Source organism: Trichomycterus rosablanca, chromosome 6 (assembly GCF_030014385.1).
Source record: "Trichomycterus rosablanca isolate fTriRos1 chromosome 6, fTriRos1.hap1, whole genome shotgun sequence".
Taxonomy (NCBI): Eukaryota; Metazoa; Chordata; class Actinopteri; order Siluriformes; family Trichomycteridae; genus Trichomycterus; species Trichomycterus rosablanca.
Genome location: NC_085993.1, coordinates 51,780,446 through 51,807,173, shown reverse-complemented (window position 1 = coordinate 51,807,173; position 26,728 = coordinate 51,780,446). Strand labels below are relative to the sequence as shown.

The 26,728-nt window shown below is 44.0% G+C and overlaps 1 protein-coding gene across 1 annotated transcript in view; it reads left to right on the top strand.

The window, feature by feature from the left end:
- shroom2a (shroom family member 2a) overlaps positions 1 to 26,728 on the top strand; it is a 53,834-nt gene that overhangs the window by 5,141 nt on the left and 21,965 nt on the right. The window contains exons 2-3 of the mRNA XM_062998042.1: positions 14,700 to 14,848; positions 26,573 to 26,695. Coding sequence (XP_062854112.1) covers positions 14,700 to 14,848; positions 26,573 to 26,695 — 272 coding nt within the window. The remainder of the gene's footprint in view (positions 1 to 14,699; positions 14,849 to 26,572; positions 26,696 to 26,728) is intronic.

Below are 26,728 nucleotides of genomic sequence, written 5' to 3'. Positions count from 1 at the left end.
CTTAGTCAAAATATGCGATCGGCCGATATTTCTCAAATTCAGCCGATCCCGAGAGCGACAGTCCGATCGCATCCCAAGTGCGCTGCTGTCTTTCAGAGGCTACCGTCCCACGGAGCGCGCAAGCACTAGCGTACTTTCCCGCTCTGCGCCTTGCACAAGCGTGGATAGTGAAAGATCGTTTAGCGTCGCTTCGGATATACTGACTGAAAAGAGGAGCAGACCGTCATCCCAGAAAGCTGAAATGATGTGACTCTTTGTGAAAAGAAATAGGCCTTTAAATCTTAAAACATTAAGAACCAGTAAGTCCGTCGGGGCAGATGGGACTTTCCCCCATTAAAACAGACCCAGTTGTTTCATTTCAAACGTTCCATATTTTATATAGCTGCTGTTATATTTCATCTAGAATTAATTTTAGACCTATCACAACTGCGCGATTTCAGTGACGCTATGCAGGCAACATTTGCTAATTTAATTTGCTGTTTTTCATTTAAAAATAATTCAATATCTACTTTTAATGGTTGCAGTTTTTCGTTTTAAAATAACCCAGAGTCTGCGATTAATTACTGCAATTCTGACTGTATTTATGTAATTTACTGTTTTTTCGTGTTAAAATAATTGATGGTCTAAATATAATCGTTGCAGTATTGGCTGTATTTCTTTGATTTACTTTGTTTGTTTACTGCTAATTTTGTTAAAGATATGAGTTCGTTAACAATGGTAATAAACCAGTTTAGACCATGTTTCATGTCTTGCTTATAGCCCCGCCCTAGATCGGTATCGGCTATCGGCCGATCTCGCTGAAAGGTGATCGGCGATCGGAATCGGCCTCAAAAATGCTGATCGGTTCATCTCTACTTAAGATGGATTGACGTCCTCGCCCAAGGTATTCTCATCTGGTGCTCCGGTGTTTCCCACCACGACCCTGACCAGGATAAAACGCTTTAACTTTTAGTTCACGTTTGCGGCATTTCGCGGACGCTTCTGTCCAAAGCGACTTACAGTACTGTGACAGTACACTGTCTAAGCAATTGAGGCTTAAGGGCCTCGCTCAAGGGCCCAACAGTGGCAACCTGGCAGTGGTGGGGCTTGAACCAGCGACCTTCTGATTACTGATCCAGTACCTTAACCACTAGGCTACACCTGCCGCAGAAGTCTGGGGACACAGTGGCTTCAGGGGGTGGCACTGTCGCCTCACGGCAAGAAGGTCCTGGGTTCGATCCCCAGGTGGAGCCGACCTGGAGTTTGCATGTTCTCCCCGTGTCTGTGTTTGTTTCCTCCCACAGTCCAAAGACGTGCAAGTCTTGTCCGTGACCGTGCTCGATATTAACCTCCGTTTGTGTGGTGCAGACTTGCTGTGGGTCTCGGGCGTCTGGTCCTTATCTGGCGTTTCACGAAGCTGGCGTTCGGGGTCACGCCGGCGTCCGGACCGCGTCCGGACTTACAGCACTGCCACAGTACACAGTCTAAGCAATTGAGGGTTAAGGGCCTCGCTCAAGGGCCCAACAGTGACAACCTGGCAGTGGTGGGGCTTGAACCAGCGACCTTTCGATTACTAGTCCAGTACCTTAACCACTAGGCTTCACCTGCCCTACAAATTGTGTGTTTGTGCTGCTACATAAACACAGTAGTGTCCTGCACTTAGGTGCTTGGGCGGTGCGTGGGTTCGAATCCCGGTGCTATAAACCGGCCGGGTGTCTACACAGACGTGATCGGCTACGTCTAAGGGGGGTGGGCGTGGACGAATGGCTAGAGCCTTGCGATTGATTGGCTGGAAAATGAATCTCAAAACTATAAATATAGTGTACGATGGCGTATTAGTTTCACACCCCACTCCCAATTTAGTCGTATCCAATTCCCCAATCGTATTTCACCTACTGCTGCAGACCCCTCCCCTCCTGACCAAGGAGGGATGTGATTAACACACGCCCCCTCCGACACGTGTGCAGCACCGACCGCTTCGGAGATCCGTATCGCGCACAGAGAGTCACACACTGGTCCCCGTTATCCCCCGTCTCTGTGCAGTACCATCGATCAGCCAGCAGAGGGCGTGACCGCAGCAGTTATGAGTAATCCCTACGATCGACTGGCTGAGATTCGAACCCGCGAGCTTGAGATGCCTTAACGTTTTACCTCTATAGCTACACGTGACCTCAGCCGTATTTATAAACCTGGTGACCCGCCCTGCTCCCCTCTACCTACCTGATCAGCTGCCTCAGTAGAGAGGATTCTAATCAGACCTGGAGCTCACGATCAGATTATTTAGACGCTCTACTTTACGTCACCGCAGTTTTAGCTCAGTCGGATCATCACTCAGAATTAAGGCGCCTCAGTAGGAGCATGTTAAGGGAGCTAAGGATTTAGACACGCCCTCTTCTCTGGAGCACACTGGCTCACACGACGTGGGTCAGCGCACACACACACACACACACACACACACACACACACACACACACGGAACAGAATGTATTCGGGATGGTTGTGGTGAGGTGGTGGTTTAGGGCAGCTGGAACTGATTAAAATACCCAGCATTCCTCTCATACCCCGCGTTCAACCAAGCGTCCTCATTGTGTTGGGTTTAAATCCCACTGTTCTGTAATCCGTCATTAATGCCGGTGAACTCGCCTGCACCTGAAGATAACGTTTGTATTTATTTATTTATTTATTTATGGGGATGTCCCGATCACGTTTGAGTCTCAAACCGATACTTGTATTTTCTAGATATTGTCTAGATAAGAACTGGATAATACTGTTCACACGGTGCACACTTCATGTACATTACAGTTATTCACATTAATCCAGTGTACATGTTTAACAACTGGAATAGCTCTGCAGTGCTGTAGGGAAAACAATTCCTGCATTCAAACTATTGCTTAATGTTCTTTTATTTTTACAACATAAAAGTAAACAAACTTAGTGCAGCAGTGTAGTAGTAACACTAGAACACTCAGAATGAAGTGAAGGATCTTTTTGAGGAGAATCAGCGTCTCTGCCGTGTTAGCGGACGGCCGGTTCCTCTTCTCATCATATAATAATAATAAACTCGCTGTATTCGGCCGAGTGTTTATTTTTTAGGTGCCGTATCAGATCGGTAATAATTGTAGATCGTTTGGTTAAATGTTATGAGCCACCGTACTTGCATGCGTGTTGTAACTGTAACAGACTTTTCTGATGACGACGGTTTGATGGACGTTTCTACGCGAAGTGAGTGTGTTTTGACCCTTTGGGGCTTCCATAGTGCATGGAATAGCGTGCTCGGCTAACGCGATGACTCTAGCTGTCCGCTATTCGGTACCGTAACAGAAGAAGTTAATAAAGTGTTAAACGCTCCCGACGATTAGTGAATATATCGTGTATTTATTTCTTTATTAAGCGAGTGCATCACTACCACGCTCGGTTACATAACTAAGCCAATCGGAGCGCTCGATACTGAGATGTCGTTCAGTCGTGTAACACGTAAACTGGTAAAAGCTGTGTGTTATGGTCCTGAAGTTTTCATACTGGGATTAAAAGTTATTGTTTAGTAAACCGGAGTGATCCTGGACTCACACACCGTATAAACAGTAAAATTCTACAGTAATGAACGCAGCTCTGCTCCCACCGCCTGGTGAAGCGCTCACATTACAGACGTTACACTTCACTGCTGGACTCGTTTCACTTTCCAATTTAAAGTATTTCCACACAGCGGATATGCTGACGTAAAACGAAGGGTCGGGATTAGTAAAGTCGATACCGATCAGTTAAAAAATGCCTTGATCGGCCCCGATTCCGATCTTTGAGATCAGATCGGGACATCCCTATTTATTTATTTATTTATTTATTTATTACGAGACCCATGTGCTTTCCTTTCAACCTGAACCTTCCTCCTAAGAGACTTAACGCTCCACGGCATTCCGGGTCAGCCCGCTCCTTCATAAACTCACCCAGTCCTCTCTCCAGTTAGTCCTCACGGTACCGGGATCGAATCCCACCTCGTCCGGTAAAGAGATCATTTCGGGACGGCAGTAGCTCGGTGCGTAGAGCTCTTAGTTATTAATCAAAACGTTTTGCTCTCTTTCGCCTGCTCCCATGTATAGGGGGCGCCACAGCGCATCTGGTCCTCATACCTGACCGGGCACAGTTTATAGTACCTGGGCTTGGGACCTGCACTAAGAGCGCACTGCCCAGTGGCTAAGATAAAAGATGAAATATCTCAGGTTCATCCTGTCTGACATCAAATAAAAGTCAAAGTCAATGTAAGAAACTCTGTGTTTTTATTATTATTGTTATTATTATTTGCATTTTCCATACGGTCCCAACTAGGGTTGGGCGATATTGCCGATTTTCATACCGCCATACCGTCTTCATAAAATACCGCGGTATACGGTATTACTGGGGGGTGCGCGGGCGTTTCTCTGTTAGGGTCGTTCGCGAGCGATCCGATTCTATTGAACGGCTCTTTCAAATGAACCGAGTCGCGTCTCTGGGAACCGTTATATATATATATTAGGGCTGTCGAAGTTAACGCGATAATAACGCATTAACGCGATTTCAATTTAACGCGATTAAAAAGAATAGTGCCGTTAACGCAAATTCTAGTTAATGTTGAGACTTGACTGGTAGAACTACAACGCTCGGTTACATTATGTTAACATTATGTTAAAACAAACGTTTTAATGTCGGACTTGCCACCGTTTTTCATTTGCGGTTTGTTAGCATAATGTAACCGAGCGTTGTAGTGATGCACTTATAAAGAAATAAATACACGCTATATTCACAAGTTGTCGGGAGCAGAACACTTTTATTAACTTATTCTGTTAAGGTACCAAATACCGGAAAGCTGAGTCAAGCACGTTAGTCCATGAACTATGGAAGCCCCAAAGGGTCAAAACACACTCACTTCGTGTAGAAACGGCCATCAAACCATCGTCACGATACAACCACAGAAAAGTCTGATACAATAACTACGCCTTATCCCACCTAAAGCACCGCTGATCTACAATGTTTGCTGATGGAGAAATTCTAAACTACAATCTGACATTTACTGCCTAGTATGTGAGTGAATAAACTCCCTTACAGTTTTCTCTTGTCCCAGCAGTTTTTAACATCAGCATAAAATGTGTTCACCATTTTAATTGTAACATTTCACATAAAAATCCTTGTTTTCTATAACATTTACACAGATTTTTTTTATGCGATTAATCGCGATTAACTATATGAAATTCTGAGATTAATCGCGATTAAAAATTTTAATCGTTTGACAGCCCTAATATTTATATATGTTTTATATGTTCTTTTCATTTTTGCGCCGTTCTTATCAGCTGTAATGCACCAATTCTGCTTCACATCAGTTCGGGGAATTAATCGGTCATAATAAAAGCTGTTTATTGTCGGAATTCAAATCCGAAATCCGAGTATCGCGTAGAGTGAGCGCGACACACACACACACACACACACAGAGATAATATTAATTGTATAAACTTGCACAAGTGTGTTTTTTTGCAAGTTCGGGCTTGTCAGTGAATGTCAGAGTCAGAGTCAGAGAGGTTTTATTGTCATTTCAGCTACATACATGTACATATTGAAACGAAACAGCGTTCCTCTAGGATCACGGTGTAACACGGTACAAAAAGTGCAAGACAAAACAAAACACTGTAAATACAACAATAATACAAAAAATCCTATAATAAATAACTACAAAAGATATTCCTAATTATCCCTAATCTAAACAAGTAATTAGAAGACAGGACTAAAGACAAGTGTTAGTACATGATGGTGAATAGATGGTACAATGGTTCATGAGGTAGTGACATGTTGTACATTAGCAGCGTAAAATTGGCAATGCAGCCTAAGAAGTAAATAAGGTGCAAAAAATACAAAAAGACTTTTCCAATATTTGAATAAACAGGTAAAAACAGTCTAACATAGTCAATACAGTTCAGTGTGTGGCAGCAGAAAAATGTCCGGAGGAAATTGTTACAGTACTGAGTTAAGGAGTCTGATTGCCTGAGGGATAAAACTGTTACACAGTCTGGTTGTGTTGGTCCGGATGCTGCTGTATCGTCTCCCAGACGGGAGCAGAGTAAAAAGTCCATGTGGTGGGTGGGTTGGATCGTCCACGATGCTGAGAGCTTTGCGGATGCAGCGGGTGTTAAAAATGTCCGTGAGAGATGGAAGAGCGACCCCGATGATCTTTTCAGCTGTCCTCACTACTCGCTGGAGAGTCCTGCGTTCCGACGCGGTACAATTTCCGAACCAGACGGTGATGCAGCCGCTCAGGATGCTCTCGATTGTTCCTCTGTAACCGTATTCGGTACAAAGAGATGTTATAGTGACATGCTAACTGTTAGCTTAGCAAGCAAAACCCGATGGAATCGCTGTCTAAGTAGCGCGTTCCAATAACCTGCCTTATGATAAGTCATTGACTTATTAGAATCCTCTCTACTGAGGCAGCTGCCTGTGTAGGCAGTAAGACAGCAAGGCAGCTCACTAGGTGTTCGAACACACCCCATGTAGCACCCCCACAACCAATCAGTGAGCTCCAACCGCCTACAACTCCCGCCCCTTCCTTACTGTGGATGCGCGCAGGTCTTAAAGTCTCCGTTTTCAAGGTAAACCTGAAGCAGAAATTTGGCGCTTCACATTTTTAAAATACCGCGGTATACCGTAATACCGTCATACCGCCCAACCCTAGTCCCAACTTTTTCTGATTCGGGGTCGTAAATGAAGTCTTCCACTGTTCTCCGAGCGTCTGTCCCCAGTAGTGAACCCGGCGGTGCCAGGGACGGCGTGGAACACCGAACGTCCTGAACTCCGCCCGACAGCCTGAAGCGTGCTGGAGTAACGACGGGCGCACACACTCCCACATCTGGGATGAATTTATCCGGATCAGGAGCGAGTCCCGGACCGCTTTATAACGTTCACTCGGAATTGTGGACACGCCGTGCTGAACTTCTCCTCCCTCGAGGAGCCCGGTGCGGTCGGCATGTACAGAACCCGGTGTGTTTATGTTAGGGTGAGCGGTATTACCCATGAGCTCGCGTTCCTCACCGCCGGGTTCCGTGTCTGTCCCGGTTCTTTACACGTGACGGGAACGCTCGCGTTAGGTGAAGAAGCGGAGCGCTGGAACTGATTAAAATACCCAGCATTCCTCTCATACCCCCGTGCCGCTCAAGGTCCTCATTGTGTTTATCTGAAATCCCCTCGTTCAGTAATCCCCGTTAATCCTGTTTTACAGCGCGTGCACTTTTACAGCCTCCGTCCCTCCGTCCGTCCGTCTTCCTTCATTCGTCTGGACCGAAATGATTTAGACGTATCCGGTTCCCTGAGTCTGCCGCAGCCCCTCCACTCCTGACCGAGGAGCGACTAAGCGGACGCTTTTTATCCACAGTAGTTGTGACACCACGTATAATGTTTAAGCGGTTAAGGGTTAAGGGCCTCGCTCAAGGGCCCAACAGTGCCGTGGTGGTGCTTGAACCAGCGACCTTTTGATTACTAGTCCAGTACCTTAACCACTAAGCTACGACAGAGAGACACGCACTGATCCCCATGATCCCCCGTCTATGTGCAGCACCATCGATCCACCAGCAGAGGTCGTAACTGCAGCGCTTATGAGGAATCCTAGTAGTGTGACAGCATACTATCTAAGCAATTGAGGCTTAAGGGCCTCGCTCAAGGGCCCAACAGTGCCGTGGTGGGGCTTGAACCAGCGACCTTTTGATTACCTTAACTGTTAGGCTACAACTTCTCCAAACAAGCCCAATAAAATGATATCGTTCAGTTACATTAAGAGTTTAATTTAACCTAATTTGGTCGTATCCAATTCCCCATTCCTGACCGAGGTGGGTCGTGACTAACACACGCCCCCTCCGACACGCGTGCAGCACCGACCGCTTCTTTTCACCTGCATACAGAGAGCCGAGTCACGCACTGATCCCCATGATCCCCCGTCTCTGTGCAGCACCATCGATCAGCCAGCAGAGGGCGTCACCGCAGCACTTATGAGGAATCGCCGTGCGGTCATTGTCCCGCCCCTAAGACACACACAGCCAATCGCGTGTCTGTGTAGGCGCTCGGTCGGCTGACAGCACAACCGGCTGAGTGAGTTTAATGTTACGCGCCCAGAGGAATCCAACTGGCTGAGAGGCGACGGTGCTACCCACCGCCCCGCCCCCCAGGTCTAGATCAGACAGGGCGTTTCAGATGCCATGTCTCTTGTCCTGTTCCTGCTCGCCTTGCTCAAGGGCCCAACAGTGGCAACCTGGCAGCGGTGGGGCTTGAACCAGCGACCTTTTCATTATTAGTCCAGTCTGTGGGCCTGTGGGGTTTTTTTGGGGGGAGTTTAAGGGCAACAAGGGACCGAAATGCGGTGGCCAGAACATGAGAAACCGAGCACTTTATTAGGATAAACCTGTGGGTATACAATTACTGACTGATGAGGACTGTGACGATATATATATCTCACAAAAGTTGTCATGGTGATGGTGGACGCTGGCGCATTTGGCTGCCGCTACCGTTACCGTATTTTATTGTATTTTGATCGTTTTTCGTTTTCATCTTTTTACACATTTTGTGGCTCTATTTCTTTTTACTTTTTGTTCTTTCTACTGTGCATCGCGTCTGCGGCCGGTGGCGAACGGTGGGTGAGTTTTCCTGGGATCGGCACGATGTCGAACTATTCCGTTGACCAGCTGAGGAAGTTCAACAGTTGCGCTACTCCATCGTGTATTCCGGTCATCAAACAGCTTGGACTCCTTCGCCGGCCTCGTTATATTCACAGGGGCTCCCGGAGAAAGCTTGTTTATTTTCGAAACGGTAACGCTATTCCGTCCTTCCGGTCAGCCGTGCGCACTGCCGCTCGGCAAACACGTCATCAGAGCGCTGCTGCCTTGCACACCAGTAGCGGTGTAGTCTCCATGACGACGCTGTCCACGGAGTGGGATGGGAAACGCGGAGTGGACTTTGCACCTGATCTCGTCCGCGACTACTCATTAGATTTCAAACCTGTTCATCTCAGGTGTGTTCAGCCTGACACATCCGGGTACGCCCACTTCGCCGTAGAAGAGAGGGAGCGGTACTCGCAAACCTACGAGAATTCGTCCCGGAACCGAGCTCGGACGCTGTATACGCCCCGATGAAAATGGCTCTGGCCAATGTGAGATCGCTCACGAACAAAACTTTTATCCTGAAAGATTTCTTCTTAAATCATCAGTTAGATTTGATATTTTTAACTGAAACATGGCTCAGTGTGGATGAATTTAGCCCTCTACTGGAACTGTGCCCTCCGGACTGTTCCTTTTTAAGCTGTCCAAGAGCCACTGGTAGAGGAGGGGGTGTGGCTGTGGTTTTTAATAACCGATTTAAATGTGAAGCTCTTTCAGTCGAACATTTTACTAGTTTTGAAGTGCAGCTTATACAACTGGATTGTAGTAATCCTCTGATTTGTGCTCTTATATATAGACCACCTAAAGTGGTTGGTCATTTTTATCAATGAATTTTCTAACTTCTTGGCTTGGATTATACCTACTCAGGGCTCTAGAGTGCGACCAATTTGGTGGCACATGCGACCTAATTTCTCAATGGTGCGACTAAAAAAAATCTCAGGTCCCACCGGTGCGACCAGGCGTCCGATGGGAAAAAAAACAACAGACACACATTAGGCCAATATCATGGTCTAAACCAATCAGAGATAGTGAAGTGCGGGACAATATTGTAGCGGTGATATGTGAGCGACATTCAGCTCAGCCAATCAGAATGCAGCACCAGGTTTATACACGTGCGTTCGGACGTTCTGCAGTAAGTTTAGTTTTGTATATGAGACTCGCCGGATGTTCCAGAATGGAAGTTGGGGTTCTGGAGCTCGGCGGTGTAAAGTGTTGTAACGCTCACCGAAGTCCTGACTAAACAGTTAAAGCTACTCGACCCTGTCGTGTGCCTTTATTCCCACACCTCCACCACCGCACAGCAAAAGACCCGCAGCATCCCCACCGGACAGCGGCTAGGTGAGCCGACCCTCTACAGTAGCGAGGGGCTAATGCTAGCGGTAAAGTGCCGCGATAGTGAAAGTAAAAACACGACAATATTTTCGTTAAGTAAAATGTAAAAATAACTAAAAGACCAAAATATATTACAATACATGTAGTCAAAATACACAGTGAGTGCACCGCAAGCGATTTTGGGAATCTGTGTAAAAGATTCAGTAAAGCCGATAATATAATGCACTGCATTTAAGATTACACTCTAACACACACACAAACATATACATATCATTTTAAATATACACACACATATAAATAGATATACACACATACATACACATTTACTCTATTATTTTTATAATTTTTATAAGTGTGCTATAATTAGTCTGTAATACTATAATTAACTGTAAAGAAGACAGTGGCCGGCAATAGTGTATTTGTGACTGGTTCTAATACATTTTGAATTGAAAGGCTGAAAAAGCACAATGCATCTATAAAACACATTACATGCGGCGATAAATGCACTGCCCAAGTGTCCCCTCTCCCCACTGCCTTTCATTGGCAGGCAGCAGCAAACAGATCATCAGACGAGGCCATGTTGACCAGATTGTTAGTTATTTACAAGTCAATATTGCCTGTATGGACAGTGATTTAAAAAAAAAAAAAAGTGAACCTGTAAAACTGCGGTGTTAAATGCGATGCGGTCGAAAATTTGGGTGCACCTAACTTTTGTGCTGGTGCACCTAAGAAAAAAAGTTAGGTGCACCAGTGCAACCAGTGCAAAAAGTTAGTCTAGAGCCCTGCTACTGCAGACAGACTTTTAATTCTGTGGGATTTTAATATTCATGTCTGTTGCCCAAACAAACCTATGGTCAGTGAATTTATGCACCTAATAGAATCTTTTAACCTTGTACAGTCAATCAGTGGCCCCACTCATAGTCTCGGTCATACTCTTGATCTTGTTTTATCTTATGATTTTTTCTATTAATAATACTGTAATCGAGGATGTTGGGTTTTCTGATCATAAATCAGTATTTTTTAATATCACATTGCCAATGCAAGCCACCGGCACCAGAGCTACGAGCTGTCGTTATCGGCCTATAAACTCTGCTACAGCAAGCATTTCATCCATCCTTGACTCTGTGGCTCCCTTCACAACCAGGCGGGCTAAGGGTGAACCCAATCAGCCGTGGGTAAATGATAATATCCGCATCCTTAGAAAAGAGTGTCGGAAAGCAGAGCGGAAATGGAAGAAAGACCGGCTTCAGGTATCTTTTGAGATTTTAAAGAGCTGCCTGTTTGCTTTTCAAGAAGCTACTAGGCTGGCTAGAGAAAGCTATTTTTCAAATATTATATCTAGGCACAGTAACAAACCCAGAGTTTTATTCACTACTATTAACTCTCTTCTAAATCCACCAGTTTGGTACCCTGTAGAGATGGGACGATCGGGGTTTTTGGCACCGATTCCGATCTCCGATCTCCTTTCAGGGACATCTGCCGATAGCCGATTGCGATCGGGGGGTGGGGGGTTAGCAGTAAATAAAATAAATAAACTTAAAAAGAGCCTCACAGTGAAGATAAACCGGAGCAGCGTGTGTGTGTGTGTGTGTGTGTGTGTGTGTGTGTGTGTGTGTGTGTGTGTGTGTGTGTGTGTGTGTGTGTGTGTGTGTGTTGTGCCTTTAGAAGAGACGCTTTGTTCACTGTATCGCTATAAGTGATTCATTGATTCACGAGTCATTTTTCGCGAAGCGTAAGTTTCTGTTCTCGGTTATCTCTCCGTGTTTACTGTTATTAATTAAATGTCGTGGTTTTAAATAAACACCAGCTACTACAGAACATTCTGTGTGACTCTCTTACATTAAAAAGCTTCATTACACTGTTATTACCACAGATCTGTAACCGAGTCAGACTCGTTCCGTCTAAGGAGCTAAAAGTTCAGCAGATGATCCTGAACTAACGAATTTGGTAATGAATAAACTTTTGCCTCTGATTGGCTCTGTAACGTTTTCTGTTCTCATCTACATCACAAGTAAGAACCGCTTACGATTTACCAAAGTGAACCAGGAGTTTATATAACGTGCTGATAGAATCCACTCAGATGTGACCGGGTTGAATTATCTTTTTAAAGTAAATATTACAATCAGCAGAATTACATCGTATGTATGATGCACAACGTTAATGATGTTATTTTAGGTCATGAAGAGCTTTCACGATGGTTTCTGTACGATGGTTGATGAATGGTGATGTGATGGTTGGTGCTTCGTAGCTCAAAGTCTGGATCAAACCACTGAGCTGTTAACTTAACGTGATCTTTTATATATCACACGATCGGATCGGCTACTTTTAGGAAATATCGGCCGATCGCCGATAGCATATTTTGATTAAAAATCGGCCGATACCGATTCATAGCCGATCGATCGTCCCATCTCTAGTACCCTGTCGAGTCCTCTAAAATTTGTGAGGATTTTTTGCAGTTTTTCATGGGGAAAATTGAGACAATCAAATTAAATATAACACCCTCTAACAATGACCCCCAACCAAATCTGGGGTGTTCGGATAGCTTCTATCTTTTTGAGCCCATCTCTCTTTCCGCATTGAAAGATGTGGTTTTCTGCATGAAACCCACGACCTCTCCTGGTGATATTATCCCCTCTTCCCTCCTTATGGAAACATTTGATACAATCGGTCCTACTCTGTTGACTATAATAAATGCCTGTCTATCTTCTGGTACTGTTCCTGTGTGTTTTAAGCATGCTGCTGTGCAGCCCTTACTTAAAAAACATAATCTTAATATCTCTATACTTAATAATTATCGACCAATCTCAAAACTACCCTTCCTTTCTAAAGTATTGGAGAAAGTGGTGCTTTCACAGCTGTGGGCTCATTTGACAAAAAATGACCATGTCTGGTTTTAAACCTTTTCCTAGTACAGAATCAGCCCTCCTAAAGGTGACTAACGACCTGCTGCTTGCTGCAGATGCAGGAAAGTGTGCTATTTTAGTCTTATTAGACCTTACCGCCGCTTTTCATACTGTTGACCACAATTTGCTCATTCGACGTCTTGAGCATGCGGTTGGCCTTAGGGGGGCAGCGCTGAGTCGGTTTAAGTCTTATCTTTGCAATAGGACCTTCTCAGTACATGTCGGTAATTTCTTTTCTTCTGTTGCTACGATTGGCTGTGGGGTTCCTCAAGGATCTATCCTGGGGCCGGTACTGTTTGCTTTATATATGCTTCCTTTGGGGAAAATCATCGGGAAGTGTGGTATTCGATTTCATTGTTATGCCGACGTTACCCAGCTGTACCTCCCCCGTGCTCTTTTAAACGCCTGAAGGAATGCTTGAAGGAGATTAAGTGTTGGTTAGCAAATAGTTTTCTTCAACTGAATGAAGATAAAACAGAAGTTATTCTCTTTGGCTCTCCCAAATGTACAGATCCTTTGATAGAAAACATTGGGGAACTGTCAGACTATGTGAAATCACAGGTAAAGAATCTTGGGGTAATATTTGATTCTGACCTGAAATTCGATAAACAAATAAACTCTGTTGTTAGAAGCAGCTTTTTTCACCTTCAATTTTGTCACCACAAGACCTGGAAAAGGTAATTCATGCACTTATTTCATGTCGCCTAGACTACTGTACATGGGTACATGGGTACATGGGTATAAGTAAGTCCTCATTAGCTCGGTTACAGATAGTCCAAAATGCAGCAGCACGTCTGCTCACAGGTACAAAGAAGTTTGACCACATCACCCCGGTCCTGGCATCTCTCCATTGGCTTCCTGTAAGCTACAGGATCCAATTTAAAGTTCTTCTGTTTGTTTTTAAGTCCTTATATGGGTTGGCGCCATCTTACATAAGGGACTTGCTCCATTTCTTTTGTTCTCCTAGATCTCTTAGGTCATCCGATCAATTGCTCTTGGCTGTGCCACGGTCACGGTCAAAGCTCAAAGGTGATCGAGCCTTTGCAGTTGCTGCTCCGAGGTTGTGGAACAGTCTACCTCTGGACATCAGGGCCGCTTCCTCCCACATGTACAGCACTTTGGTTGTAAATGTGCTTTATAAATAAATTACTTACTTAATTACTTACTATTATAAATAAGGTGTCGCTTGGTCTGACTTTAACGAGTAATCGAGCACTTTATTAGGAACACCGGATCTCCGTGTGAACCTGCATGGTTCAGGCGAAAGGAAGCGGTCGGGTACTTTCGGTACCGTACATGTGTCGGAGGGAGGGTGTGTGTTAGTCACGGCCCGTCTCGGTCAGTGATCGTATACCCACAGGTTCATCGGTATGGCGGGTGTAGCTTATAATCAACGAACGTACCATCAGATGGCGGATTGTGAGAGGAATAAATCGACAGTTTTGAGCGACCTGAGGCTGAAGGACCTCGTTAGTTTGGAACCGTTTAGACTTGGTGATACGCCGCCTGTACCCTGCAGGTTTAATGTTTAATCGAACAGATCGGCACTTTGGTGGCACCGAGCTCCGATTTTAGAGCGTCACGCATCGGTTCAGGTATTCGCCCCTCGCCTTCGCCCCTCGCCTTCCTCTCCGATGAGAGAATAAGTAACCTGTGCTGGAACCTGACCCCCCGCCGTGCTCGTTCGGGGGGGGGGGGGGCGGGACGTACCTTTCCGTTCGGCAGATTTACGTCCCCAAAACACTGTTTAGTGTGTGTGTGTGTGTGTGTGTGTGTGTGTGTGTGTGTGTGATTAACACTGAGCGTGTCCGTACCCCCCCGGCAGGTTGAAGAGGGCAGTAAGGCGGCGCTGGTGAGGCTGCAGGTCGGAGACGAGCTGATCAACATCAACGAGGTTCCTCTGAGCGGCTACAGACAGGAGGCCATCTGCCTCGTCAAGGGTTCCCACAGGACTCTTACGCTGGTGGTGAAAAGGTAACACACACACACACACACACACACACACACACTTACACGCCCTTGTTCCCCAGCGCCGAGAGCTCCATCTCCATGACGACTTTTTAATGCAACCATGGTGACACATCAAAGTGGAACGAGAGGCGACGTGACGGGTGCTCCGTCATCGGCCAGGGAGAGGGGCGCGTCCCGGTCGCCCCCGTAGTTCCCGAGAGGGGCGGTATTGAGTTAAGTGAGGGTCCGAACCTTGGGGGGTGAAGTCGTTCAGTTGGAGGGAACTTGACGAGACGCTTCTATCCAAAGTGACTCACAGTACTGAGACAGCATGTTGTCTAAGCTATTGAGGGTTAAGGGCCTTGCTGAAGGGCCCAGCAGTGGCAACCTGGCCGCGGTGGGACTCGAACCAGCGACCTTTCGATTACTAGTCCAGCTAGTAGTGCACTACCTAGGGTGTAGGCGTCATTCTGTCAAGTGGACGCCCGGCCAGTCGATAGCACTGTGGTGGATTGCTCGATACACTGCTGCGCCACCTGAACGCAGGGTCTGACTAACACAGGTGTGCAGCACCGACCGCTTCTTTTCACATGCACCAGGGTTCATACGGAGATCCGTATCGCGCACAGAGAGCCAGTCACAATCCCCATTATCATCGATCAGCCAGCAGGGGGCAGAACTGCAGCACTTCTGAGGAGTCGTAACAGACTCATGTTTTAAATTGTGCTTTATTTGTTTTTATTTATTTATTTATTTATTCATTCATTTATTTATATATTTATTCATTCATTTATTTATATATTTATTTATATAATTATTCATTTATTTATATATTTATTTATATATTTATTCATTTGTTTATTTATGTAATTATTTATTCATTTATTTATTTATTTATTTATTTATTCATTTATTTATTTATATATTTATTTAGATATTTTTTTAGATATTTATTCATTTATTTATTTATTTATATATTTATTTAGATATTTATTCATTTATTTATTCATTTATTTATTTATGTATTTATTTTTTTATTTATATATATATATATATATATTATTTATTTATATATTTATTTATTTATATATTCATTTATTTATATATTTATTCATTTATTTATTCATTTATTTATTTATTCATATATTTATTTATTTATATATATTTACAAATTTTTTATTTATTTACATATTTATTCATTTATTGATATATTTATTTATTTATATATTTTTTATTTTTTTATTCATTTATTTATTTTATTTATTTATTGATATATTTATTTATTTATATATTTATTTATTTATATATTTAAAATAAGGTGTCACTTGGTCTGACTTTAGCGTTTGTGTAAAATCCACAGCTTCCTCCTGCTGCAGCTGATTTGCATTCATGCCGGAAGGTGTTTTTATTGGCATGAGCTTTAAACATGGAAGGGTGTGTCTCGTGTCTCAGGTTCCTCATGCAAATACGACCTGGTCGTGTTGGTAAACACTGAGAAACGCCTGCGACGCCGTGAGCACGTAGCCGAGCCTCGTCCTCGTCGCGGCGGCGTTTATAAACGTAGATAACGCTCGCGCTCACACTTTCCGCCGGGAGCGAGCGGCTTATCTCTGACTCACGAGGAACCAGGAAGCCGTCGGCACTCGCCCGCTTCTGAGGGCGTCGGCGGCGTTTTGCATGCGCTGACCTCGTTTGAAACGCTGAAGTCATGCTTAAAAACAGCAGCCAGGTTCGTTCGGGGTGGGGCGGGGTAGATCGGGGGGGGAGCATTAATCCATGCGTCTTCACTTTTGTTGACTCATGTCATGTTAGCATTTGTTCGCCATTCATTCCTTTTTTTCCCTCTAAATCTAGTCATATCCACTTCCCCAGTTGGCTCTCCTGCACTGTCTGAGGAGGGCTGTACCTACCACACACCGACAGGTTCACACAGAGAGCGCTGTTGCATACAGAGAGTCACGCTCCGCTCTTTATTATTCACCGTGAGCGGCCAGCAGAGGGACGGTCGATAGCACAGCTGAGACTGGAACCCTGATCTAACTGGCAGCGTCTTTTAAATTCTGTCCTACACGGACAGTAATCAGCTGTCCGATTGGGTAGATTCCTCATAACTGCTGCAGTTGCGCCCTCTGCTGGCCGCTCGATGGTGCTGCACAGAGATCGGCGTGTGACTCTCCGTGCATGATACGGCTCTCCGGATGAAAAGAAGAGGTCGGTACTGCACACGTGTCGGAGGGGGCGTGTGTTAGTCACGACCCTCCTCGGTCAGGAGTGGATGTCTGCAGCAATAGAGGGGATAAACGATCGGGGAATTGGATATGACTAAATTGGCAGGATAAATTCAACAGAACACGTAAGCATTGCTGTGGCCGATGTCACCTCATAGTCCCTGTTTGAACAGCTTGAATTGAAACCATGTGAAGTATTTATTATTATTATTATTATTTTATTATTATTATTATATTATTATTAATTATATATTGACATGTATTTATTATTATTATTATTTATTATATATTGGCATGTATTTATTATTATTATTATTAATTATATATTGGCATGTATTTATTATTATTATTATTTATTATATATTGGCATGTATTATTATTATTATTATTTATTATATATTGGCATGTATTTATTATTATTATTATTTATTATATATTGGCATGTATTTCTAGGCCTTTTTGTCCCCCTAAAGCTCCCTGGGCTCAGTCCTAATCCTGGGAATCTGATTTGATTATTAATAAAATAATACATTAATAAATAATCTTGATTTATAAACTAAATTGATTAAACTCTCAGGTGAATCAGTTTTTTTTTTTCTGACTTGCAAAAGTTATAAGATAAAAAAACTTTACTGCATCGTGTTTTCTCCCTCAGGTGAATTAAACAGTTTTTTATTTGAGGCTGTAATTATATAATTATGTTTAATTATTTAGGAAATATTACACAAGTTCACTGTGATTCTGACACGAGCAGTAACGCCACCTAGTGGTTATAAAAATGTAATTGTACATTATTGTGTATAGTGGCAATAAAGATTCTATTCTAAACCAGGGGCCTTTAGATAATAATAATAATAATAATAATAATAATTAATAACAACAGAAAACAACAATAAAAATAGAATAATAATAAAATACTTATAATGATGATAAAAATAAAACGAATAATAATTATAAGTAATAAAAATGATCAAAAAATTATTTAAATAATAATAAAAGTAAAAATAATAATGATAATAATATTAACAACAAAACAAACAATAATGTAATAATAAAAATATATAGTAATTACAATAAAAACAAAAATAATAAGAAATAGTAAAAATAAAAAAAACTATAAAAATAATTTTAATAATTACAAGATTAATAAAAACAATAATAGTAAAAATATAAAAAAAATTATCATATTTTTAAAGATTCTGTTTTTTAATTACACAGTAATATTAATATTAACAATAGCAATAATATTAGTAAAAAATAATAGTAATTATTATTATAATAATGATAATATTAATACTGGTAGTAATAATAATAATAATAGTAATAGTACAAATAATAATAATAATAAAAACAGTAAAAAAAATAATGATAATAGTACAAATAATTAGAATAATAAAAATAATAATAATAATAATAACAATAATAATGATATGAATAATAATAATTTTTATTATTATTATTATAATGATGATAATATTAATACTGGTAATAATAATAGTAAAAAAAAAAATAATAAAAATTTATAAAATAAAATAAAATAATAATAGTAGAGATAATAATAATAATAATAATAATAGTAAAAATATTACAAATAGTTAAAAAAAATTATTTTAATAATAATAACAGTAATAATCTGCTAAATCACAGATTCTTGTATTAATTGTGTTGTATAAAGTGATTCGACCCTCTCAGGAAGTGAGTCTGTAGTTCTGTGGTAGTTCTGTGCTCCTCACCTCAGCGTGTGAATTATTGACCAGTGAATCATTCATGTTCCACACACCAGAGAGTCACGATTAAGGAAACGTCTGATAAACAAACCCGGCGGGTCTGCAGTGCGTCTCACTCTGTGGTAACGTGACCCCGGTGTGTAGGAGTGTATAAGATCAGATCTCTGATCAGTACTGGAACCTCCACTGGTCCTGATCCCATCCAAACACGATTGAGAGCGGGAACGTCGGCCAGGGGTCTCGTATGGGGTGGTCACGCTGGCAGGTGATGAGAAGCGGTCACAGGTGCGCCCTGGTGGGAATCAGAAAGGACTAAATTGGGAGATAAAGGGGATAAAATCCAGGAACAAAGGATGTTTATGATGAGGTTTCAGGAGTCACGGTTCAGAACTGTCGGGTCATGTGACCCGATTCACATTCCAATTACATCCAGCAAAGCTCCTCAGTCACGTTAAGCTCAGAGCTGGGGGGCAGGTGGCGTTCCCGCCCGTTTAACTGGTTCCATGGCGCTCCGAGGGAAACCGCGACCTTTTATTTCTCTCCGTCTCAGAACGCGTCGTTTAAAATCGTTTGTTCGTTTGTATAATTGTTCGTTAGGACGAGCCAGCGTGATTATTCTGATTAGAATGAGGTCTGACGCTACAGTCCACCTGCTAAACGAATTTCCATTAGCGAGGTGTGTGAGTTTAAATCCTCTTATTACCCAGAATAAAAAAGCTGCTGTTTTTTTAACGAGGATCACGTGGAGATAATTACAGCCGTGTTTTCTAACCCAGATAATGATAGCGTGCTTAAAGACACCCGACTCGAGCGCCTGCTGGAGCAGCGCCACGCCCTAATAGCCCGGATTAATTCCTGTTTGGAAACTTTGCAGGATTGGGTGGGTGCGGGACCTCTAGGTAGTCGGGATCACCTCGGGATCATCACGGTTTAAAACAGGATTTTTATGAGGGTTCTTCAGAATCTAAGAACCAAACTGCATCACTTTTTTACATCGTCGCTGATGCGCCGCTGCTTTCACATCATCATCACATGAAAACTAAGCAGAACAGAACAGAAAATAACAGAACCAAACAGAACACAATAAAGCAGAACAAAACAGAACAGAACCAAACAGAACTAAACAGAGTCTCTCAGTTTCTGACACAAGCGATTACTACAGAACAGAACCAAACAGAACAGAACCGAACAGAACCAAAAAAAAAGAACAGAACAGAACCAAACAGAACAGAACCAAAAAAAAGAACTAAACATAACAGACCCAATCAGAACAGAACAAAACAGAACAGAATTAAACAGAACAGAAATAAACAGAACAGAACCAAACAGAATTAAACAGAACAAAACTAAACAGAACCGAACAGAACAGAACCAAACAGAACAGAATTAAACAGAACAGAACCAAACATAACATAACAGAACAGAACCAAACAGAACAGAACAGAACAGAACCAAACAGAACAGAACAGAACCAAACAGAACAGAGCAGAACAGAGCAGAACCAAACAGAACAGAGCAGAACCAAACAGAACAGAGCAGAACCAAACAGAACTAAACAGAACAGAGCAGAACCAAACAGAACAGAGCAGAACCAAACAGAACAGAACCAAACAGAACAGAGCAGAACCAAACAGAACAGAGCAGAACCAAACAGAACAGAGCAGAACCAAACAGAGCAGAACCAAACAACAGAGCAGAACCAAACAGAACAGAGCAGAACCAAACAGAACAGAGCAGAACCAAACAGAACAGAACCAAACAGAACAGAGCAGAACCAAACAGAACAGAGCAGAACCAAACAGAACAGAGCAGAACCAAACAGAACAGAACCGAACAGAACAGAACCAAACAGAACAGAGCAGAACCAAACAGAACTAAACAGAACTAAACAGAACAGAGCAGAACCAAACAGAACAGAACAAGGCTGAGATTTGAACCGGTCGAGTGAGCGTCCTGTCCAGGCTTTAATCCCGGGGCGGTGGTTCTTTGTACGTGTTGGTGCTGCTTTACCGGCTGTGTTTCCTAACTGGTCATTAGCTGGTCATAATATGTTATGAGCCTGTCGTCATGGTAACAGTATTTTTACACCACTAGACCAAACGTAGCTCCAACTGGAACCAATAGAACCAAAATCTCGCCATGTAGTGACGGACCCATGTTACCTGTTAGCTCAGATCCATTTATAATTGTACCACTTACAATCCAAGCAATCAAGGGTCTCGCTCAAGGGTCCAACGGTGGCAACCAGCACCTAGCAGTGATGGGGCTTGAACCAGGGACCTTCCGATTAGTTCCTGGGACAGCGTGAACGGAATATAAGAAGTGATGATGGATTCTTCTGCCCGTACTTTGGCATCCTGGCCCATTCCTGACGTTCCACATGGATCTTCTCGTGATGAGCTCTACCTGTCACGCATATAAGTGCTGTTTGTCTGCCAAGTGGGTCAGAGGATCTTCTTACACCCACCATCCTCTAAACCAAACGCCGGATGAAACGAGGTTTTTCCGAAGCGCTGGTCGAACATTATTACCCGGTCCATAGTTGGATTCCGTTCCGGCTATCGTATCAGGAGGAAGCAGCCGAGTGTGCAGCCGCCGCCGCCGCCGCCGCCTCACCGCGTGGTACCACATGCAGCCCAGGAATGCGCTCGTCATTACGCCGGCGTACGCTCGGCCTCTCTCGCCCCCTTATCAGGGGTCTGGTTCAGGTGCTCCATGAAATACGCCTTTGTGCCGTTCCAGGGGCCGAACGCACGGATCCCATATAGCCGAGTATTAGCAAGAATGCAGTTTTACTGGTTTCTGATTATTGAGCAGCTGTAATTACCGCCATCTGTAACGATATTTCTTTCTTCATGTTGGTCGTTCTCGTTTATTTAGTCGTCCACATAGCGGGTGTAGTCCTCGTACAGACTACATACAGGTACATTGTTCTTAACCAGGGGGCCACCGCCCACTAGGGGGCCTCAGGGAGCTCAAACGAGCTATAAAGTGGATTCAGAATATAAACATGCATATATAAACACACCTGGGGTGGCATAAAGGGTGCAGATACACCGATCAGCATATAGAAGCACTTCGTAGTTCTACAATTACTGACTGTAGTCCATCTGTTTCTCTACATGCTGTTCTTCAATGGTCAGGACCCCCACAGAGCAGGTATTATTTAGGTGGTGGATGATTCTCAGCACTGCAGTGACACTGACATGGTGCTGGTGTGTTAGTGTGTGTTGTGCTGGTATGAGTGGAGTTTTTAAACACCTCACTGTCACTGCTGGACTGAGAATAGTCCACCAACCAAAAACACCCAGCCAACAGCGCCCCGTGGGCAGCGTCCTGTGACCACCGATGACGGTCTAGAAGATGACCGACTCAAACAGCAGCAATAGATGAGCGATCGTCTCTGACTTTACATCTACAAGGTGGACCGACTAGGTAGGAGTGTCTAATAGAGTGGACGGTGAGTGGACACGGTGTTTAAAAACTCCAGCAGCACTGCTGTGTCTGATCCACTCGTACCAGCACAACACACACTAACACACCACCACCATGTCAGTGTCACTGCAGTGCTGAGAATCATCCACCACCTAAATAATACCTGCTCTGTGGGGGTCCTGACCACTGAAGAACAGCATGAAAGGGGGCTAACAAAGCATGTAGAGAAACAGATGGACTACAGTCAGTAATTGTAGAACTACAAAGGGCTTCTATATGGTAAGTGGAGCTGATAACATGGACACTGAGTGTGTGCTGAACGTGGTGTTCAATCCAAATAAAAATAAATAAATAAATAAATACACCCTCAAAAAAGCACGTTGCCGTAGTAACAGAGGACGCCTAGGAGCTGAAGCGTCGGTGCGACCCTCTCGAGCGCTCATTATCATAACCGCCCAGACCCGACAGGGAGGTGGAGGAGGCGGCCCCCCCACCCACTCCTCCCCGAACCCTTTCAGGGGGCCGAGAATCAGACCGAGCCTGAACCCGTCGTGGAATCTCACCCTGCTGCACGCTCTCTGATCCGAGCCTGGAATGCCGCGCCCGGCCCTCGCTCCGGGTCGAACCTGGACTCTCGAGGAGCCGAGTTTAGTTCGTTGGGAGTTTGTGTGAGCGGTGAGGGATCGGCTCGGTGAGTACTCGCGTCTACTCACGCTTTTTGTGTTCGGCGTCCTCCGTCCCGCACCTATCACAGCCTGTCTGGTTGCACCGTCGGGGGTCTCCACGCACCCCTTTCCGTCCTAACTACACGAGTAGTTCTGATTCATCTGTACTTCACTTCTTTATGATCTTTAAATGCTGTTTATCTCAAAAGAAGCAGCAAAAGTTTATCCACCCCCCTCTGATTTTTCGGGGAAATTTCACCCCCCCCCCCCCCCCCCACACACACACTTTAGATAACTCACAAGTGATTCAGATCACTGCTTCCTTCTCTAACCCTGGATTTATTTCTTTATTTTTATTTTTAACAGCACAGTTGTACCGTCTCCTGCCCTCCCGCCCCCCCCTCTCTTTCCCCGGCCTCTATTCTGCCCCCGGTTTCCGCCGACCCGCTCGGCTGGCATATCTGCGCCCGACCAGCTGTATCCCTGACAATGCGGCTAATAAAGGCGGCCGAATTAGCATCTCAATGCCCGGCACCATGCGTGGCTAGCAGAGCCGCTTGAATCGCCGCTGAAAGCAGCAGCAGGGACGCCGGCCTCATTTCAGGAATCTGTACTCGCTGTGACGTGTTCGGTTCCGTCCACTTTTTTATGGTGTTAAAGCTTTTAAAAGACGCTTCAGCTCATCGCTGTGTAGGTTTTATGGAATTAATAGTTTATTTATGTATTTATTTATTTTATTTTTATCCTGAAAAGCAATGTATGTGGCTTTAATTACAACCCCAAATCAGAAAAAGTTGGGACAGTATGGAAAATAAAAACACTGACTTTTATTTGATGTCAGACAGGATGAACCTGAGATATTTCATCTTTTATCTGCACAACTTAATTTCATTTATTAATAAACATCCATTCCTGCATTTCAGACCTGCAACACGTTCCAAAAAAAGTTGGGACAGTAAAGCATTTACCACTTTGTAATGCTGCCGTTCCTTTTCACCATTTAAAAGAGGTTTTGGCACCGAGGAGAGCGAGTGATTTAGTGTTTCAGCTTTTATTTTGTCTGGTTCTGAAGATGTGCAGCAGTACGGGGGGTCGTCGTCGTTTCAAAATCCTCCACACGTTCTCTATCGGGGACAGGTCAGGACTGCAGGCGGGCCGGTCCAGCACCCGTACCCTCTCCTTCCGCAGCCACGCCTTTGTAACGCGTGCAGCAGGTGGTTTTGCATCGTCTTGTTGACGAATGCTGGACGTCCCTGGAAAAGACGACTTAACGGTTTAATGATATTCTGCACTGTAGAGGGAGAACATGCAAATCTGGATCATCTTTACTCATCAGAGACTCTCAGCCTTTCCTGGATGCTGCTTTTGTACCAAACCATGATCACAATCACCTGTTTGGAGTCACATCATTATTTAGTTTCTTCACCTCATTTCTAGCCCTAAATCACCCCCGTCCCAACTTTTTTTGGAATGTGTTGCAGGTCTGAAATGCAGGAATGGATGTTTATTAATAAATGAAATGAAGTCGAGCAGATAAAAGATTAAATATCACAGCTTCATCCTGTCTGACATCAAATAAACGTCAAAGTCAGTGTAAGGAACTGTGTGTTTTTATTTTATTAACATTTTCCGTACTGTCCCAACTTTTTCTGATAATTTTTATAGAATTAATACTCTTTATTTATTTAGATTTATATTCTTTAAAGTGATGTATGTGGATGTAAAGTTCCAAACCTTTTTTTTTTTTTTACCTACAGCCTCCACAAGGGGGCGTTCATGTACAAGTTAAAATACATTTATTGAATTATTATTATTAATTGTTATTAATTTGGCTTAATAAAGTCTTAATAAACTTTTGCATGATATCCTGGGCTCATACAGTTACTTGTGACTTTAGAACCACCTCTCTGACCAGTCTGGAGTTTGCATGTTCTCCCCGTGTCCATGTGGGTTTCCTCCGGGTGCTCCAATTTCTTCCTACAGTACAAAGACGTGCAGTCAGGATATTTTGATCCGGTCTGTTTGCTTTTATTTAGGTACTTGTGTGTGTTGTTTTGTTTGCACTTGTGTTCCGTCTTGCACCCTGATCCTGGTCCCTGATCCTTGTTTTATTTTAATATGCCACTTAAACGCAAGATGTCTCTCTGTACCACTGTTCCACGTTCCAAGTGCCTCTCATGTGAGCATATATAGAGATCAGTTCCGTCTTCTCTGTGACCTGACAAGTAAAAAAGAGCTAAAAGCTTCATCTATGGCTGTAGAAACACTTTCTTAAGAGACGTGGTGACTCCACGGTTGGGGTACTAGACTAGTAATCAAAAGGTTGTCGGTTCAAGCCACTGCTGGGTTCCTGAGCGAGACCCTTAACCCTCAATGGCTCGAACTGTATTCGGCCAGAAGTCCCCACAATGATTTCGACGCGTTGATGTTTCTGCAGCCCAACAGCACAATATAACATCTCCAGACACCCCCCCCCCCCCCCCCTCGTATTCTTACTTCTGTTATTTAGCATGTTCCCTCCTTCTAACCCCCTCAGGAGAGTGAACATGGTGGATATAGTAGCGCAGAAAATGCCATCGGAGAGCGACGTTCACGTGGCCCGCAGCTTTCTGACGAAGATCTTGCGAAGTTCCATGAGGTACGGTATCGACCGTCCATCCCAGTCCATCCCAGTCCATCCCAGTGTGATGTGCTCCATGACTTCATTCCTTCACTCGTCGTCTGTGTCGTGCTTAGATTGTAGATCCTGTCTTGCTGTTTGTGGTAGTTTGTAGTTTATTGTGCTTTGACGGGGTAGTTTCTGTGTCATAACATTATAACCACCTCCTTGTTTCTACACTCACTGTCCATGTTATCAGCTCCACTTACCATATAGAAGCACTTTGTAGTTCTACAATTACTGACTGTAGTCCATCTGTTTCACCCTGTTCTTCAATGGTCAGGACCCCCACAGGACCCCCACAGAGCAGGTATTATTTAGGTGGTGGATGATTCTCAGCACTGCAGTGACACTGACATGGTGGTGGTGTGTTAGTGTGTGTTGTGCTGGTACGAGTGGATCAGACACAGCAGCGCTGCTGGAGTTTTTAAACACCGTGTCCACTCACTGTCCACTCTATTAGACGCTCCTACCTAGTCGGTCCACCTTGTAGATGTAAAGTCAGAGACGATCGCTCATCTATTGCTGCTGTTTGAGTCGGTCATCTTCTAGACCTTCATCGGTGGTCACAGGACGCTGCCCACGGGGCGCTGTCGGCTGGATGTTTTTGGTTGGTGGACGATTCTCAGTCCAGCAGTGACAGCATTGCTGTGTCTGATACACTCATACCAGCACAACACACACTAACACACCACCACCATGTCAGTGTCACTGCAGTGCCGGGGTCCTGTGGGGGTCCTGACCATTGAAGAACAGGGTGAAACAGATGGACTACAGTCAGTAATTGTAGAACTACAAAGTGCTTCTATATGGTAAGTGGAGCTGATAAAATGGACCTTTTCAAAGCTCCGCCAATGAGACGAACTGTTTGATAAGACGCGGTAAAAGCGAGCGCCGAGCGAAGTGACAGTTTGCGCCAAGGCTCGCGCCCCGTCGCTCCACACAGACGCCTCTCTCTGACCCCTCTCTCTGACCCCTCTCTCTGACCCCTCTCTCTGACCCCTCTGTTCCTCCTCTGTCTCTTTTTTTTTTAGAAAAAATGAACCCGTGAGCAGGCCTCACTCCTGGCACTCCACCAAATTTAACGAGAGCCAAACAGACCCGGTGAAAACGCAGTGCGCCCCCTCACAGGCGTGGCAGACGAGATACGATGCGAGGTAACCACCCCCGTTCTGACGTCGTTATGGTTT